Source organism: Phyllostomus hastatus, unplaced genomic scaffold (genome assembly GCF_019186645.2).
Source record: "Phyllostomus hastatus isolate PE091 unplaced genomic scaffold, TTU_PhHast_1.1 phas_contig_348, whole genome shotgun sequence".
Lineage (NCBI taxonomy): Eukaryota > Metazoa > Chordata > Mammalia > Chiroptera > Phyllostomidae > Phyllostomus > Phyllostomus hastatus.
Genome location: NW_025333860.1, coordinates 1318252 through 1336430, shown reverse-complemented (window position 1 = coordinate 1336430; position 18179 = coordinate 1318252). Strand labels below are relative to the sequence as shown.

General features: G+C 60.2%; 1 protein-coding gene across 1 annotated transcript; it reads right to left on the bottom strand.

The window, feature by feature from the left end:
- Window positions 1-1044: 1044 nt before the first annotated feature.
- Window positions 1045-17560, bottom strand: CARMIL3 (capping protein regulator and myosin 1 linker 3). Its single transcript, XM_045841082.1, has 40 exons — window positions 17485-17560; window positions 15883-15977; window positions 15532-15582; window positions 15375-15434; window positions 15174-15289; window positions 14857-14954; window positions 14546-14616; window positions 14374-14447; window positions 14093-14168; window positions 13923-14011; window positions 13369-13463; window positions 13054-13140; window positions 12734-12843; window positions 12519-12596; window positions 11883-11959; window positions 11698-11802; window positions 11533-11602; window positions 10991-11072; window positions 10767-10863; window positions 10569-10623; window positions 10318-10490; window positions 10042-10110; window positions 9739-9832; window positions 9556-9654; window positions 9047-9175; window positions 8766-8879; window positions 8200-8375; window positions 7319-7406; window positions 7048-7185; window positions 6697-6760; window positions 6372-6580; window positions 5897-5997; window positions 4973-5288; window positions 4478-4606; window positions 3786-3852; window positions 3596-3685; window positions 1953-2071; window positions 1685-1865; window positions 1404-1514; window positions 1045-1270 (listed from the first exon to the last, which is right to left on the bottom strand). Exons 1-40 carry the CDS (start codon window positions 17522-17524, stop codon window positions 1245-1247), a joined length of 4119 nt encoding a protein of 1372 aa, XP_045697038.1. The 5' UTR covers window positions 17525-17560; the 3' UTR covers window positions 1045-1244.
- Between the last annotated feature and the right edge of the window lie 619 nt (window positions 17561-18179).

Genomic DNA, 18179 nt, shown 5'->3' with positions numbered 1-18179 from the left:
CTAGTGAGACCAGGGGAAGCGAGCCATTGCTTGGGAGCTGCATGCACCATGTGAAGACATTTAGGTACACGGTGATCTGGGATGAGTGCTCGAGAAGGTTCGTCAGAACATCTTCACCCTCCGTGCCCTAAGCGGCTCATGTATTAAGGTAGCAGCCATTTATCAAGCAGCTCCTGGGTGCCAGGCACTGTGCCCGGGGCTGGGGCTGTCCAGGTGATTGAGACGGCTCCTGCTCCCCGGGAGGTGTGTGAGGATAGAACAGGCCCACAGGCAGAGATGGTGAACCAGTACACAAGGGGGATAAGTGTGTCGGGGACAAAGGATGCAGTGGGCCACAGAGAGGGAGGGTTCAATTCAGATGAGTCAGGGTGAGGCACCAGGAAGGGCTTCATGGAGGAAGAGGCTCTTGAATGCTGAGCTAGTATTTGGTGGTACACCCACGGGAAACAATTAATTTAATCGTTGATCTTCTCACACTGCAGACACTTCTGTTCACCTTCAGGCCACTTTACTAGTGAGATTTCTGACTACTGATGGTGCCCCCAGGATGGCACACCATATAATCCCGCCATCAGTGAGCCTGCCTCTGTGTGAACACACACACAGCTCCCCAGTCTCCTCCTGGTACCCTGGAGTCAGCCTTCCAGTCCCACCACACCCCGAAAAGCCGGAGAGACACACACGGGCGTCAGTTTCTGTCATATTGGCTCCTGCAGCCAGCTCAGCTCAGATCCCATACATGACACCCACCCGGGCTTGGCGACCTCCCACCTGTCCCTCACTCCCTGGTCTTTCCCTATCTGCTCAGAGCCCCAGCCCCAACCCTGTGAGGTATCCCTCACTTTTCCCCACTGAGACCAGGCACTGGAGGGGACCAAGATGGTGGGGTGTGGGGCCAGTAAATGGGGGAAGATGGCAAAGAGGCAAGGCGGGCAGTGATTTTGATTTTTATTCTATACAAGTGGGGAGAGAGCCCCTGGGGATAGAGGGACAGATCTGCCCTCCAGGGAGGGAGCTGGCCCCCACCCCAGGCGCTCTGCCGCTCTGCCCTGTGGAGGGAGCAGGCATTCAGAGCCTCCCTCTCTCCAGGTTGCTCCCACCCTTCCTGTCCCGTGCACCTCGTCCTGCCACCCTGCCCTTGTGGGCTGGGCTGGCAGAGGGGCCTGGAGGTTGAGGGCGGGGGAGGGTCAGTCCGTGTGAGGCACATGTCGAGAGGAGGGCTGGGGAGGCTGCTGCAGCGGCTCTCAGTCTGTTCCTGGCTCGCTGGCTCCTATGGGGAACAAATCCAGGGAGCCCTGTTTCCTGGGCCGGGAGAGCCAGCCGCCCAGTTTGGGGTGTGGGGTGCGCCATGTTGGACAGATGGGCGGGAAGGGGGACTGCCCTCTCGCCCACTCCGCTGGCACCTGTGGGGTCAGGGGGCCGTCTTCTATCAGGCTCCAGCTTGTCACAGGACTGTGCCCGCCGTGTCCTCTTGGGCTTCAGGGGCGCAGTCCGGCGGCCGGGGTCCAGGGGCCCTGGAATGAATCAGGGAGGTCTGGTCTACGCAGAGGGCTCACAGGCTGGACGCTCATCCAGGCTGGGACTCATTCTGTCCTTGGGGCAGGGACCGCTGAGGGTGGCAGGGTCCCAGAGCCTCCCCCCCGCCCCCCGCCCCACCCAGGTCCCCTCCAGCCAGGCGGCAGACCTTGGACCTCGGTATCCTCTTGGTCGTGCTGGGAGCCCAGCCGCAGCCGGGCCTTGTTCACCCCAGGGGCTGTGCCCCCAGGCTCAGCCTCTTCCCTGCCCCCTGGCTCCTGGGGGGGATGGCGGCCCCTGGGCACAGCCGCTGGCTTGGGGGGCCGAGGAGCTAAAGGGGGGTCCTGCAGCTGGCAGAAGAAGGAAGACGCTGGGTCAGTTAGTTAGTCCTTTTGCCTCATTAAAGTGCCTTCCCCACCCACCTTGCCAGCCCTCACCTTAGCATTCCGAGCAGGAACGGTCCTCTCAGGGAATAGGGCCCCCTCCTTCTCCTCCTTGCCATCTTGGGAGGCTGGACTGGGGCTTTGGCAGCTGTGGTTGAGGGCACTCTCCTCAGCTAGGGGATGGGGAGAAGAGAAACTGCAGAAACAGGCATTCTTGCCCCCCACCCTCACCCGACCCTGTCCCCTGTGTCTTTGAAGCCCTGGAGGCCAGGACCTCCCCTCGAAAACCTATTTGCTCCTAAGCCCCTGCCTCAAATGTTCCCTTCCTCTCATATTTCCTTAGTCTGTGGTCCCCAGCATGGTCCTGAGCCCGTCACCTTCTGGAGGGGGCTCTGTCCTGGCTGTGCCTCTGGAAGAGCAGGGCCTGACATCTTTCCTGTGGGGGTAGGGCCAGAGCCTGGGGCTGTCTGGGTGCACGGGTGTGGCTGACCATCCAGAGCTGCAGTGCCCCTGGGCTCTGCCAAGGCTGCAGCCTGGCACTCCCAGGACTTCGCCTGCCAGTCTGATTTAGATGAGAGAGCTTCCAGGAGAGGTGCCTTGGAGCCCCCACCTCCCGCCTCTGGGGTTTTATGCAAATTGAGCCTGTGGGTAATCCACTGGGAAGGTGGTGTCTGCGTGTGTATCTGCGACATGAGCAAGAGGGACCTGCAGGGTGCGGGCGGTGGTGTGTGCGCAGTGGAACATCTGACTCTTGTGGTCTCCTCGATGGAGGACGGAGCCCCACTTCGGGTGTTTAGTTTGTGTGGAGGCTGAGAAGCCAGCAAAGATGCTCCCAGGACTGGTGGGGCCTTGGAGGATGGGTGGGAGCACAGGCATTGCCAAGCCAAGGGACAGCCTGCCTGGCTCTGTGCCGTGCTCCTGTGCCCCAGCCTCGGGGTGGGAGAGGAGGGCGGTTACGGAGTGGCTACATCTACAGGGGGATTTGGCCATGTCAGTATCGTTGAAGGGTCATATTCCAGGCCTGGGGGAATATAGCTTGACGCCGAGCTCTCCTTTCGAGGCCCTGTAAGTGAAAGGTGCCCTGAACCCAGCAGAAGGGAGTGTCATACCATGAACCCTTGCCTTTATTCCTTCAGAGTGTCAAAGCCAGAAGGTAAATGACCTGCATAAGGTCTGTACTGCTGGTGCCGGCTGAGACGGGGCTAACACCCAGGGTTTCGGGCCTCCAGGGCAGGAACCTTGCCCCTTCCTTGTGGCACCTTTCTGTGTGAACTGAGGGTGGCCTGGCAAGCTGTGTTTGGAGGAGACTGGTATGTCTGAGGTGGGCCTGGCGTGACAAGGACTTGCCCACTCTCTTCCCAGCTGAGGGTCAGAGAGAGGGCTTCTTCATAGCGGGCGCCACTCTGCCGACAGGACCAGATGTGGCCCCTGCCCTAGAGAATTATCTGGAATCACCCATAAAGTGTTGCCATGTTCTAACAATCCCGGCAAAGCCACTTTTATTCTGTAGGGGCTTTCTCTGGATCGGGCTGTCTCTTCTGGTTAGAGCTTTGTAAATATCCTTAAACCCTTTCACTGTGTTGACTTCCCACTGCCCCACCTCGGCCAGAAAATTCCCAGATGCAGGGGTCATGGCCTGTCTGTGTGGACATACCCTGGGCCTTCAGTGCTGCTGCCTGAGCAGAGGTGTTCCATACCTATGTGCCACGTGGCCTCTGCGCGGCGCATGGCGCTGAAGCTTGGCTTGCTGCTCTGGGGCGGTGGGGGCGGTTTCCAGGCTCCAGGCCCTGGAGCGGAGGGAGGGGATGGGCAAAGGGGACCCAGGAAGGCAAATTAGGGGGGGGCCCTGAGAGAGGGGTCAAAGGAAGGGAGGGTGACCATTCTCACCTGCATCATCCGAAGAGCGCCGTCTCTGCCAAGCCTGGACACTGCCCTCCAGGTCTGGGCCTGTGCCCTGGAAGGACAGCTGAGTCAGTCGTCAGAAAAGGACCCTCCAGCTGGGGGCTGCAGTTGGCAAGGGGCTTCCACTCTGGTATTTCCTGTCATTAGTGCCTAGATGCTTGGGCCATTTTTTTCCCAAAGATGGCACCCAGACCACCCTGGGGGCATGAGAAATGGCTCCCATGAATGAAAATACTGTTATTTTTAATAGTTACATGTTTATTTTATGTGTACAAGAAAACATGACTGGTTTTAAAGATAATGCACAGGTCCAGACTAAGTTATAAAAGGTGAGTTGAATTAAAATATTATGTAAATAATTATACAGATGGAATGTGGAGAGGGTAAAAATCAGTTCTGAAGGTGGTAATCAAGTCACCCAAGTTTGGGAAACAGAGCTCTGGAGGTAAGTGCTTTTACGACTGCCCATTTTATAAGGAAGTAGAGGCTCAGGAGGTTAAGCGACCTGTCCAGGATTCCGCGGTGAGCGTCTGGTACGGGCAGGGCTGCAGCTAACACCTTCTAATGCCAAAGCATGGCTCTCTCCACTGACTCACCAGGGACGGGGGTGTGGGAAGTGGACGGTGGTAGACAGGGGCCCACAGGACCCTCAGTTCACCACTTTGGGCTCCCCTCACCTCTTGTTTCCCATCGAAGCTCCAACCTTTGGCTCTTCCCAACCCAGGAAGCGCAACACCCTGGACCTTTGGCTGCTGTGCTGTCCCAGGGGCCTGGCTCTCCTCCCCTGGCTCTGACCCCTCAATGCCCTGAAACAAGGTCTTGGGTTTACAAACAGTTCCTGAGGGAGAAGGGGCTCCATAGGCAGCAAGGGAGTGGGGGAGGGCCCCTGCCTCTCTGAGCACTGAGCCCAGGGGGCGGGGGTGGGGGCGAAGTCCTGCCCAGACCCTTCGAAGAGTCCTTCCACTGCCCAGGTCTGTGAGCAGCACTCCCGGCATGCTCTGGGTCACCGGGCCCCACCCACTCTCAAGGAGCAGGGAGTTGGGATGACCAAAGCTCCCCAGGGTCCAGAGTCCTAGCGTCCTCCCATTAATTGCCTGGGGTAGGGTGGGCAGGTGGGCTATGTACTGGAGGACAGTGGACAGGGAGGACGTAGTACCTGCTGCCCCACTTACCATCTTCCTGCGGAAGGAAGGCCCCCGGGCCCCCCCAAATCCAGGGAGGAGACCGCTCTCCTCCTCGGGGCTCCAGCAGGGGGAGGAGTTGTTGCCAAGGCTGGGGGTCTCTGGGCTGGGGGGGCTCTCCTGAGTCGGGGGTGGGGGTGGGGGCGGAGGGAGGAGGAGCCCCGTGGTGGGGGACCCTGGCCCCCTGTCCCCCTTGAAGCTTCGCGGCCGGCGAAAGTGAAACAGGCCTCGGCGCCTCTTCTTCTGGAGTGGAGGCAGGGGCGGCTCGGAGAGGCCTGGCCGCAGGGTCCGCAGAGTCCGGGGGTAGCTGGGCAAGGTCAAGGTGAGTCAACGACAGAGCCTTGGGTGGATGCGAATGTCAGCTGCAGAAGTGGCTCAGAGCCCAGGGTGGTGCTGGTGGTAGTCTTGGGTCTCATAAACCTCCCCCCTCCCTCTCTCATCCAGTTTCTCCTGCTCTCCACGGCCCTTTCCACCTACCCCAGGAGAGACAGTGCCCCCACCTTCCTGTCATAATCCTCTAGCAGATCAACTCTTTCCTCCCAGGTACCCCTCTTGCCCTCTCCTTCTCTCAGTCTCTCCAAGTGACCCAGCTCCTTCTGTGCAGAGCCAGGGACCGAGAACATGCCCTCCAGGCTTTTTACCCTCAGGGTCATCCCACCCCCGGGCCTGCGGCCACGCCACACCCCCGCTCCTTCCCGCCCATCCCCACCATTCCACTGTGGTGGCCCCATCCTTTCTGAGAGCAGGTGGGAGATGAGAGCTGGTATGGAAGGACGAGAATGTGGGGGAAACGCCCCAGAGAGACTGGCTCTGGGCTCTGTCACTGAAGAGGCCTCCATGGGAGCTGGGCAGACACACGGGTCCTTCCAGGGCCTCGGGGCCTCATGAAAATGGGAGTGTGTCGAGGTGCCGCACCTGGAGCTTTCATCCATGACCCTTCGGCTGAAGAAGTCCTCCAGCCCCTCATCCAGGCGGGCGGCCATCCCGTTCTCCTGACGCGTCCCGGGTACTGGCACCTGCTGTGGGGAGCGTCCTGCAGGGAACCTCATCCGGCCAGGAAGACCCTCCCTTCCACTCAGTGCCTCCCTTTTGGACTTGGACCGGCCTCTCCCAGCCCCATGGAAATGCGGACTGCAGTCCACCTGGAAATTCCCCAGCTGGGCGGCCCTCGCCAACACGAGGACCGCCACTGTCTGGCAGGCAGACTTCCTACTGCTACAAGGTCGAGGTCTCATCCAAACGGGGTAGTCCCGCTTTTGGTGGCCTGCCGGGGCCCCTGCCAGATCCCCCAGGCTGGTGCCTCAGCATTTGGGTCCTAAAGCTGCAATCCCTGGCTCTGGCTCTACTAAGTGCGGTCAGTCCCTCCCCTTGCAAGGCCTTAGGGACTCACACTGGGCCGACCGGGTCCCGGAGGGGTGGTCCTGGGGGGCCGGGGCCTGCCTTGTGTTTGATGCCTTAGTTTATAGCCATGAGTAGGAAGCTCAGAGAAACCTTCCCAGGAGCCGGTAGCTGTGGACTGGCTGTTCCCAAGTCCTGAGAACCAACCAGGGGGGATCCCCAGGCTCCCCAGCTGGCTTTCCATGTCCTGAGGGCTCCCACCTGTGGGGACAGCAGCATCAGAGGGACTAGCAGGAGGACCGGGGAGAAAGCAGGCTGGCGAGACAGAAAAAGAAGAAAGGGAGGCAGGGCCACTAGACTTGAGGCTGGGGACTCACTGATGAAGGCCGACACGGGCCGGATCTTGCGGCAGCGTTTCTGCTTCTTGATGGCCATCGTGTCCTGTAGGGAGAAAACCGCGTAGTGGGGCCGGGGTGCACATCCCAGGAACCTCACCTGCAGCCTTCACTCCTCAGGCAGCCTTCCTTTAAGAGGCCCTCCTGCCTCCCTCTCCCCAGGTGGCCGGGCCATTGGGATTTGGGAAGAGGCTGGACTGGCTGGGGCAGGGGCATGAGACCAGGCTCAGTCAGAAGGGGAGAGTGGAAGTCCAGAAAAGTAGAAGGGGACAGTATGTTGTAGGTTCGGGGGCAGGACTTAGATTAGGAAGGGGATCGGGGTGGGATGCTCACGATGTTGGTCCCAAGTTCATCATCTGTGGTCTCCTCGTGGTCATGGTTACGGCCCCGGCCCCGGGAGGACAGATCCTGCGCTTGGCCTGGCCCCCCTTGTGGGTCTGAGAGTGTCCTTAGCTGGGCCAGGTGCCGGGCCTGGGGAAGGTGTGAAAAGGATCCCAAGGAAGCCGTCCTCCTCCCAGAGCCCTGAGGGCAGGGGGCTGCGGGAGATGGTATGGTCCCACCATGCAGGGCATGTGTGAGCCTGCCCAGGGTTCAGAAGCCTTACCAGGCTCTTGTGTGAGTGGTACAGCTCCTGCAGGATCTCATCCACTATGGAGTTGGTTAAGTAGGTGACGACTGAGAGCTTCACTTCACTGTGGGCACAGGTAGGGGCCGCTCAGCCACTCCTTCCCCAGCCCCGAGCCACAGCCCCACCCTTCCCTGGGTGCCTGAGGGACAGGGCCAGCTAGCCTGGCCGTCCAGGGAGGCCCTGATGTGCTGTAGTAGGTGCCTGAGGCCCACCACACTTGTCTCCGTAAAGGCACAGCCTGTCCCACCCGCAGACCTCCAGCCTAGACGTGTGTGGGTCGGGAGGCTGGGCAAAGGGGACTGAAGGGGGAGGGGGAGCAAAGGGGCTCTGGATCAGACCCCTGGAGCTGTAGCGGAATGGGGCTGAGTAAAGGGGGTGCCCAGTGAGGTCTGCTGGTCTCTGCCCTAAGAGCAGACACCTGTGCTTCTTGTAATAATTTTTCATTTTCTTTGCTTTGGCGAGTGGTGGCACCCAGTCCTGGATGGAAGTGGGAAGGAGACAGAGCATAGTCCACACACATCAATTTTCTTTGACTGTGCCTCTGAGGAGGCTGTGCTTTGTTTTCAGGAGAGGAATCTGGGTGTGCCTGTGTGGCTACATGTGTGTGCACATCTGTGTGTGCACATCTGTGTGTGCACTGCTTGCCTCCTAAACCCCAGCTCCTAAACCCTTGTTCCGCACTTAGATGTCTAGGGCAAAGACCAGTCTGACCCTAAAGAGCAAGGTTGCATTTGGTTAAAGATTTATCCCTTGTAATGGAGATTGTGCTATTCATTATTCATTGCCGAGAGCTGGGCCCCGAATCCCTAAGTGCTCTGGGCCCAGTCCAGCCCCGCCCCAGCCCGTCTGCCTCTCACTCCAGCTTGTTCTGAATGTCCTGCCCCGCCTGCTCCAGCAGCGCCCCGCGGATGAAGTTCCGGGGCACAGTGACGCGCTCAGCCACGTTGCTCAGCATCTTGTTGTGCCCCTCGGCCACCCGCATGGCCACGGGGCATAGCTCCTGCGTCAGGCTGACCATGGACTCCAGGATCACCTAGTATGGGGGAAGGGAGGCCAGAGCCCCAAGGGCAGCAGGATCAGGGGTGGGTCCATAGCCAAGAGACACTAGCCTGTCTATTCCAGACCCCCATGGCTCTCCAAGGTCACAGGGCCAGCTGGCAGCAGAGCGTCAGACACTTGGGCTCCCGCCCTACTGTATGGACAGGGAACAGTCAGTCCGGGGGAGAGGTAAGAGTTCAGGGGCCAAGACTGAAGCTAGTGGAAAAAAATTCAAGCCCAGTTTTCTAGCAAAGTCTTTGCACAGTGGGAGTGTGGGTGGTCTCAGCTCTGCATTTCCTCCTTGTCCCCAGAAATCTCCCCTGCAAAGACCTTAGTCCTCAGTTTAGAGCCTGGGTCAACACTGGGCTCTTTCCCCAGGACTTGCCTGCAACTCCTTGTCCACAGCCTTGGACACCTCACTGGCTACAGACTCCAGTCTCTGCCGCACAGGCCCATCGTTGGCCAGCACGTGACCCAGCTCGTAGAGGCTGGGAAACAGCTGTGTAAGGAAGGGGTTATGACCAGAAGGTGAGATCCAGGTCCTGGCTGCCCTGGGCTAGGAGGGCAGATGCACAAGGCAGGGCCTGGACACTCCTGGGCTAGCATGACTGGCCTTCTGCCAGGGGTCCTCTGGACTGTTGGGGGAGGGGAGCAATGGAGGCTCACCGCCCGGGAGTTCTTGGCATCCTTGATGAGGTCCCGAGCATAGAGTAGCTCATCTTGCACGGGCTCCAGGGGGCACAGCCTCAGGGCCCGAACCTCCTCCTGCACACGTCCACACAGCCGTTGCAGCATCTGGAGCACAGCCGGCAGGAATGTTAGGGGGACCCCACAGAACATCTTCCCAGGTGGGACCCCAGGCACCCCATTTCTGGGTCTCCTTGGGCAGGGCTGTTGGTGCCAGCACTACAGGGGGGTGATGATGTCACCAGACGGCCTGTTCTTCCCTTCTGGAATGCCCAGGGGAGCTCCCACAGCCCTGTGCACCCCTGGCTGGGGGTCCCTCCTGTCTGCCCGCATGCTCTCTCACCCCTACTGTGCATGTCCTGCCCCCCAGCCCCCCACCCCACATGGAGTCCAGCCACAGGCACCACGAGATGCCTCCTTCACGCCCCGCCCTGGCACAGCACACCTGGGCCTTGTATGCCCCACGCATCCCCAAGGGAAATGTTTACTTGCTCTGCGCTGCTGGTCACCAGGCCCTGCTGCAGCCTGAAGGCCTGCTCCTGGGGGCACGTCTGGGAGTGGTTGTTCCTCACCAGGCACCACTGGATCTGAAGATGACAGGGTGAGTGAGTGAGGGCCTGGGGACTGGGCTGGCCCCTGCCCTTTCTGTCCCGCCCTGCTCAGGCTGCCACCTTCTGCCAGACGTCCTCCGTGCGCTCGGGGGCGCTGCGGTAGGCTTGGGAGATGTCGCTCACGGGGAAGGACATGAAACGCAGCGTGTGGTTGCTGTGGGACACAGGAGCACAGCTGGGTGAGGGAAGAGATGAGGAGAGGCTCCTGCTCCCCCAAGCCCACCTCTTGCCGACAACTTCCCTCCTCCATGGCCCTTCCTAACATTTCTGCACAAAGAGGTCAAGGGGGCTGGTGTGAGTGCAGGCCTGGCCCAGGCCCAGGAAGCTGGGGGCTTGAGTCAGGGCAGGGCTTGGTCCACTCACCTCTCCAGGGCCCTTGCGATGTCCAGAAAGCCCAGGGCAGATGTATTGTTCCGATCCCATAGGATAGTTCTGGGGAGAGGGTGAGCACAGCTGGTTACCCCACCCTTTGGGTCCCTGTTAAGGGGCAGGACATAGCACTCCCCTCCTTTCCTGGGTAGTGAGGCTGACTCAGAGATGGTTCTGGGACTGAGGGTCCCCTGGAAGTTAGGGTACAGAGCAAGGCAAGCAGGGAGGGTGTGGGTTTGGAAGGGGTCAGAGAGCCAAGTAGGGGCCCACCTGAGGGAAGAGTTTATCTGCAGGGCCTTAGACAGCATCTTGGCCCCGATGTCCTCCATGCCATTGCCACTCAGATCCACCTTAGCCAGGCAGGTGTTGCTGCCCAGAGCATTGATGAGGATGCTGGTGCGTAGCTTCAGCCGGGAGTCTGCCACTGACAGTGACTGCAGAGACTGTGTGGGCAAGTGGGGGTTGGGCCCATCCCCAAAGTCCCCGCCACAGCAGGTTCCCTCCCAGGCCTATTCACTCACACAGTCCTCTTCCTGGATCAGCTGTACCAGCTTGTGGAGGATCTCCTCCAGGGTCCTGAGGGGAGTGAGGGTCGAGTCAGAGGGGCGGGGGCTGGGGTCATGCTACTGGGGGAGCAGGGAGGGAGTCAGAGGTAATCCAGTGGGTCAGAGGAGAGGTGGATGACGGAGTGGGGTCTGTGGTATGGGGAAGGGCCTTACTTGGCCTTGACATTAAAATTCTTGCCCAGAAACAGGTGCTTGAGAGACTTGTTCTTGCCAAGTGCAGGCACCAGTGTCAGGAGGTCTGAGTCGAAACCTGGCCAGTAAAGGGGAGAGGTCTGGCCTTAAGGCTGGAAACTCACAAGGAGTCTCCATAAGGTTTCTGCCGTATGCTCCAGGCCCAGTTCTCGACTGCCCCCAGGAAGAAAATCACCTGCACTCACCATTGTCGGACAGATCCAGGCTGCCTACACAGGTGACAGCTCCCAACTGCTCTTGCAAAGCCTGGGCTCCTGCAGAGCGGAGCTGCAGAGACAAGGGAGGTAGGGAGAGGGTGGGGGCAGGGCACCTTTAGTGCTCAGAGGCTGAAGTGGTTACGCCAGGACTCAAGGTCATGTCAGGTCCAGGGCGCAAAATCGGAGCCCCCTTCTCCATAGCAGATTCTTCCCTAGGGCTCTCTTCTTTCCCGTCAGTCAGAAACTAAGTCTCCAGGCAGGGGCACCAGAGATAGCTCGCTCCTGCCCTCTGGTGGGAAAGCCTGGTATCTCCCTCCGCAAAGCTTTAAGCGGAAGAGACTGGAGACTGAAAATGACCTCTGGAAAGAGGGACGCACACCAGAGTGAGAGGGGAAACTGGAGGTGTGACTAAGCTTGAGGGTCACAGAGGAATAGTGCGGAGGCAAGATGTTGCCAGAGTTTGATTTAGGTCAGAGAAATGAACAGCAGGTGAAGGACAGGCAGTGGGGTTTGGGGGACGGAGGGCTTACCTCACAGCTGCTGAGGTCCAGGTGCAGATCACTGAGGTGGCTGTTGAGGGAGAGGCCCTGGAGCAGTGCCCTGCGGGAGGATGGTCAGCAGGCCCACTCTTACCCCTTACCCTCTTCTCTTATGGTTCCCCCTCGCAAGCTCCCCCAACCCTGCACCCACCCGACCTGAGGGCCTCCAGGGGCAGCTTTGTGGTGGAAAGGTTGACGTGGCTCAGAGTGTAGGCGCTGCTGAAGAACTGCTTGAAGGCCGGTGGGGCCTCCCGGCCCTTCCTGCAGAGACCTCTGGGGTCAGCAAGGGAGGGGGGACCCTCCACTTGCCCCATCCCTTCCTGCACCCCCCAGGCTCCCACCTGTGAGAGCAGCTGTTGCGTGCCAGGTTGAGGTAGGTCAGGTGGGAGCAGCAGCCATGGAGCAGGGCACCTAGAAGCTGTGGGGAGAGGCACAGTGGGTCTCACAGGGGCTGGGCACGGTGCTGAGAGGGGTGGGCAAGGGCTCCTTTCTCCCCATCAAGGTCCTGGCTCTTACCCTCTGCAGCCAGTCTGTGTGAGCCCCCCTATGAATGCCCACTTCGCCTCTTACTGCCTCAGTTTCCCCTCTGTGGAGAGTGGTTCTACTCCCTGCCTGATCCCCAGGGGCGGGGGAGAGGCTCACAGGCAGCGGATGTATAAAGCCAAGGTCACCGTACAGGCTCCTAAGGTGCCTCGTTCACATTAAGAAAAGCATCTTATCCTCCTGGTGGACTCCACCCCCAGCCAGGGGAACGGAGTGAGTGCCAGCTTTCAGGCACAGCCAGCACAACCTCAGGTGGTGACGGAGGTCAAGTGCAGCACAGGTGTCAGCCATGGGTGTTGCTTTATCATTCAGCTGAACCTGAAGGCTTCCTGCTAGCTCTGCCCACCTCCACACTCAAGGAAAGGGGTGAAGCACAGATCAACCTTGGCCTTCCCAAATCCCCACAGGCTGGTCTGCCATTACCAACCCCTCACCAAGTCAATGGCGCAGTCAGTCCCTGCCAGGTCCAGGTGCACCAGGGCATTGGGCTGGGCCAGGAAACTGTAGAGGGCCTGTGAAGGAAGGACAGAGGGGTCACAGGGGAAGGGGTGATAGGGTCCCTCCACCCCCAGGCTACAGGGCAGAGAGCCCGGCCCCGAAGCCTGAGCATGCTTCTGCAGTGGCTCCCGGTTATGCTCTGTGGACTCACGTTGGACTCGTCTGTGGCAAGCAGCCCAGGGTTCTTGCTCAGGTCCAGATATCGAAGGGAGCTGGCAAAGGCTGGGTTGGCTCCAAAGGTCTGGCCCAGCGCCTGGAGCCCTGAGCACAGCGGGCACTGGGCTGGGTTGGCCCCCCTCCCCACCTCTTCCCCAGGTACACAACTCTTCCCCACTCCCGAAATGTGGCTCCTTTCCTTTCCTCGATCCCTGGGATGCTGAGTGGGTGTGTGGGTCTGCCTCGGGGGCTCAACACTGTAGGAAGCACTGGATAGAACCAGAGGTCAAAGGTCAGCGGTCCTAGTGCAAATACCTCGAGGGGAAATGGCAGTCTTGGCCAGGCACAGTTTGGTGAGGCCGGTGGGGAAGCAGAGGAGCTGCTGGCTCAGACTGAGGAAACCTAGGGAGTGGGGAGAGAAATGTGCCTGGTGAGAGGGTGGGCAGTGGGAGCAGGTGGTACAGAGTCAGAGTAGGGGCTTGGGTGGGGTACAGGCCCGGGATCAGGGGTGACAGTGTTGGGGCATGGGCTGGCATCAGGCTGGAGAGCCCCTGTTTGGACCCGGGCTGGACTTGGGGCGAGGACAGAGTCTGCGCTGTGGTAGGGGCAGAGTTCGGGGCTGGGGCTCACCCTTGTCCTCGATGGGGTTGTGGGACAGAGTGAGGGCATGCAGCACACAGCTCCCGTTCTCCCCAAACACCCCGGCCAGCTTCTGGACAAAGTCCCTTCAGGCAAGGGGAGGAAGGATTTGTTTGTCCCAGCCCCTGGGCTCCCCCTCCTCTTCCACTTGCCTGTCTGGCTGGGACTGCAAAGGCCAGAGGCCCCCACCGGTGGGGAGCAGCTCGGGCTCTGCCTGCCGCAGAGCTCGTCAGCACTCTGGAGCACATGAGAAGGCGTGCTGAGACAAAGCCCAGCTTTGGGTCCTTGAGGTTAGAGAAGCCCACCCTGCTTGGTGGTTGATGGAGCATGCTGGGGGAGGCCATGGAGCTGGGGGTCAGGAGGCTTAGGTCTGAGTCCCAGCTGGGCCACTGGCTTGTTTTCTGCCTCTTTGGGCCTCAGTCTCCTGTTCTGTAAAGTGAGGAGCTGGATGAGATAGCTCAGAAGCCCGTACCATGCTCTGAGGTTCTGGGGCCCTAAGACTACATCAAGGGGATGCCGCTGCCCGAGGAGGAGGCTGGCCTCACGTCTTAAGTCCGGCGTTGTCCAGTACCAGCTCTTCGAGGCTCCCCGACTTGCTCAGGGTGTGTAGCACCTGTTCCAGCACTTCAGAGCCCTGCGGACAGAGGGGTGCTGTGATCAGGAACCGGAGAGGACACTGCTCACTCCCACTTCTCCCGCCACTCCTAGTCCCTACCAGCCGCAGGTCCTTGCAGTAGAGTTTGGTGAACCACTGGTTGTAGGCCAGGGCTGCCACCATTAGGGCCAAGTCTCTGTGGGGAGATTGGAGGGGGTAGAGAGTGGTGAGCAGGTGGTTGGGCAGGAAAGAAGAGACTGGGGATGGAGTGGTTGGGCCGGGGAAAGCCTGGAAAGGTAGAAGGCCATGGTGGGTGGGTTGGGGAGAGAGAGCTGGGACTGTGGGAGGGACGAGAAGGGCATTTGGGGTGGTGGTGGGGAGTCTCTACCCCATCAGCTTACCGGCTCTCCAAGTGGCTGAAATCCAAAAGATTGAACTCCCGGTTATCCTCGGCATGATAGATGGTGTCCACATCCTTGGAGAGGTGGAACCGGGTCACACCCGCTCCTCTCCTGCTCCGACACCCCCTCCCTCCAGGTCCCACGTGCCCAAGTAGGGCCCTGCCCCACTCACCCACTGCACCTCCTCGCGGCAGTGCAGCCCGTTGTAGTCACACAGGGCAGCGTAGGTCTCAGAGAAGCCACCTGTGGGGCAGTAGATGGGCTGGCTCCACAAGGGGCAAGGGGTTGAGGAACAGGTTTGGGGGGCAAGGAAAAGTCAAGGTCACTTTATGTGCTAGTGTCCTGGGTTCCTGCTACGTCATGAACCTCTGAGGTCTGGGAGCTGTGGAGTCCTCCAGGCAGGTGAATTCTCACGTGTAAAGGGCTCTGGACAAGGGGCAGGGTGGCGTAGGTCCCACTTCTGCCAGGTCTGCCCCTGCTCACCGCAGACACTGTGAGTGGTCGACGTGGAAGTCTCAGAGTTGGGGGACGTGTCCCGGGGCCCTTCTGGAGTGTCTGCATTTCCACGCCGGATCAGACACCTGGCAGGTGAACAAATCCATCCCAGAAAGAGGTGAAAAGAGGCTCTCAGTTCTTCCCGTTATGGCTTCTGGATCCCCAGGAGAAAAACAGGAGCAGACACAATGTTGTTCTGTTCCTGGGTGTCCTAGGAGCTCAGGTGCAGGGGAAGGAGAGAAGGAGGGGAGGAAGAAGTCTCCTTGTCGTCCAACCCCGTGAGAGATTCCTCCTTTGCCACTCACCCAGGGCCAGGGCAGACCTTGGAGAGGGCAGAGCTCACGTGGCGTGTCACCTGGTCCACACTCTCAGCGGATGGCAGCCGCATGCTCACCATGCCACGCTCTGTCTCCACTAGGATCTGGGGGTGAGGGAGCAGCAGGGCCTCAGTTATCGGCTCCTTCCTCCTGCTGGCCCAATAGGGGGCCCCAGGCCCTGGTGCTCACCTGGTTCTGACTGAGCGTGTTGAAGGCCCGGATCTCCAGGACATTGAAGGAGCTTTCCACCTGGGGGTGTGGGGATGCTCAGCTTGTGGTAAGGGTCTGGCTGCCAGGCTCGGGAGGGAGCATGCCAGGTGCTCTCCCGCTCCTCAGCCCAACTCACCTTGGCTGGGACTTTAAGGGGGAAGAGGTGGAGGCGCCAGGAGGTTAGGGCCTTCAGAGAAAGGAAAAGAAAGTCAGCAGCAAATGGCAAGTTTCCTGGGCATTGATACCTCCTTTAGCCCCTCAGCCTGTGTGCGACCCTGCCAGTAATGACCCTCCACTTTAGGGATCCTCTCTCTCTCTTTCATGCCCCATCCTAATCTCCTGGATACCCACCCATCCAGCCTGCCCCTCTCCCAGGCCATTTCTCCCTAGCTCTTCCCCACCTCTGTCTCCCCTGCCTCTCAGGCTCTCTGCTCTCAGCAGCCCAGCTGCCCTTGATACCTCCTGCTCCCAAGCCTAGTGCCCTCACCAGCACTCGGTCCTCAAACTTCTTGGGCTTCGTCTCCAGCTTCACACGGTGTTGTTGGAGCACCACCCCTTGGCTCAGGCACCTCCGGATGCTGTCTGCAGGTGGGTAGGGGCCTGCTCAGAGCTCCCCTTACCCTGGCCACCGCACCTCCCGAGGGCTCTCCAGGGGCAGGGGCAGGGGCAGACGGGAGTAGAGAGAAAAGAGAGACAAAGAAGGATAGGGACACAGACCTTTACTTCTTGGATGACTTTTCTCTTCCTATTAGAGAGGGAGAGGAGTGTGGAGAAAACTGGCTCCTGATGTTCCTGAGTTAAGGGACAGTCACTGAGTGACACTTCTGTGGGAGGGTGTGTCTTACACTTCTGAGGGTGAGAAGGATTTTCCCAACCCATTCACTCCAACAACTGTCAACCCATACACAGTGAGTCAGTGTGGAGGGGTATGGGGTGTCCCTTTGACTATATATTCTAGGTGGTCTGGGTGTGCGTGTCTACCTTTTACTACACATGTGTGCGTGCCTTCTGAGGATGCTACGGAGCTGGTCTATGGCACTGGTGGGGATGGGTAAGTGTGAATGAGTATGCTGTGCTCGCAGTTGTGAACAGGGCATGGAGCCAGAAGATTCTGGTGTGTGTGTGGGGGTGGGGTGGGGGAGTGGGAAGGAGTTAGTGTTTAAATAAGACCGTACCCAGCCAGATATCCCTGAAAGAGTGGGGTAGGGGAGAGAATGAGAGGTGGAGGTGCAGGTGCTATAAAGACGTGTGTACACACAGCGTGTGTTTGTGCTTGTGTGTGTGTGGAGGTGGGGGAAATTGTGAAGGTGCAGCATGCCTGAGTATCCTTGAGCGTCTTGGTCTCTGCGTGGGCTAGCCTGTGCTCCTGCCTCTGGGGGTCAGGGTTGTGGCAGTGCTGGGGGGTGGGGCCTTGTTTTGGGCTGAGTCTTAGGGCCATGCAAATACAAGAGGCCTTGAGGTGTGTGGGTGTAGGGTAGCGAGAAGAGGGCAGGCTGGGACGGGGGGCTGTGGGAGGCGAGTCGCAGAGACCCTGCTCTTGCTTTTAGCTCCAAACCAGGCCCTCTTTCCTGATTCTCTTTTCTGCCCCACTGTCTTGGGCACTGCCAGGCAGCTAAGGGGGCTCTCTGGGGCCAGTTCCGGGGCGGGGCCGGGAGAGGGAGGATGTGGAGCAAGCCACGGTCAGGACCAGGGGCAGCTCCCATCGTGCGGCGGGGCGGGCCTGGCTCCGCCCGGCGGGGAAACGGGGACTCTCAGGAGGGGAGACTAGGCGCCTTGCTGAAGGGTGGGTCAGCACTACTGAGAGTCAGCCTTAGGGAGGGCAAGGGGACTGCATGGAAGATCGGCACAGGCGGCTCCGGGACAGTAAGGTCCTGACCAGGTGAGGCGAGGGGGCCAGCAGAGGATGATGCTCCGAGGACAGATGCCCAGAGCTGAGATGCAGGGGCAAGGGGTTGTCTTGCAGCCTGGGTGCTGGGGGGTGGGGCGGGGTGGCGGGAGGCACCGGGGCTGGGGTGTGCCGCGGAGAGGAATGCACTGAGTCTGGGAAGCTCCCAGACCGGGCGTCCCGGAGACCACCGCAGCCTCGTACCTTGCAGCTCGCGGGTGAGCTCCGTGCTGGACTTGGCCATGGCAGCCGCTGTTGCTGCCACTGCTGCAGAGGAGCCGCCGCCGCCGCCGCCGCCGGGGAGCCGCGGCACATGCTAGATCCGGCTCCGGCAGGGCCCGAGCGCTGAGCGCTGCAGCAGCCGCTGAGCCCGCTCCTGTCAGGGGCGGCTGCGCGAGCGCTCCAGCCCCCGCCTCCCAGCGCCAGGTCCCCCACCCTGCCCAGGGAAGTGCCGGACTGAGCATGCGCTGCGCCTGTGGGCCGCGTGAGACCCTGCGCGAGCTCGTGCCCACCCCTCCTGCCGGCTCCCTCGTGCGTCGTCCTGTGCGTGCTACCTTGAGCCTGGGCCGTCTCCCTGGCGGGGGACATCGTGCCACACTCTCCGGGCACCCTGAGCAAAACCTATCTTGTTTGTGGGCCTGGGTACCCCAGGTCATCCTTGCAAGGTCTGTCCCTTTTCATGTTTGTTTGGGCCGGTCCATCTCGCCCTCGCTAACCTGAGAGGGAACTTGGGGTCCAGGGAGAGGACTTGGCCATATCTGGGGGGGTTCGTCCTTCCTTTTCTGTTCACCCAGCCTTGGGGATCCCTGTAGCGCCGTTGGCACCATCCCTGCGGAAATAGCACCTGGGAATTCCCCTGCCACCTCCTTCCAATTGGTAGCTCTGCAGATGCTTTCATC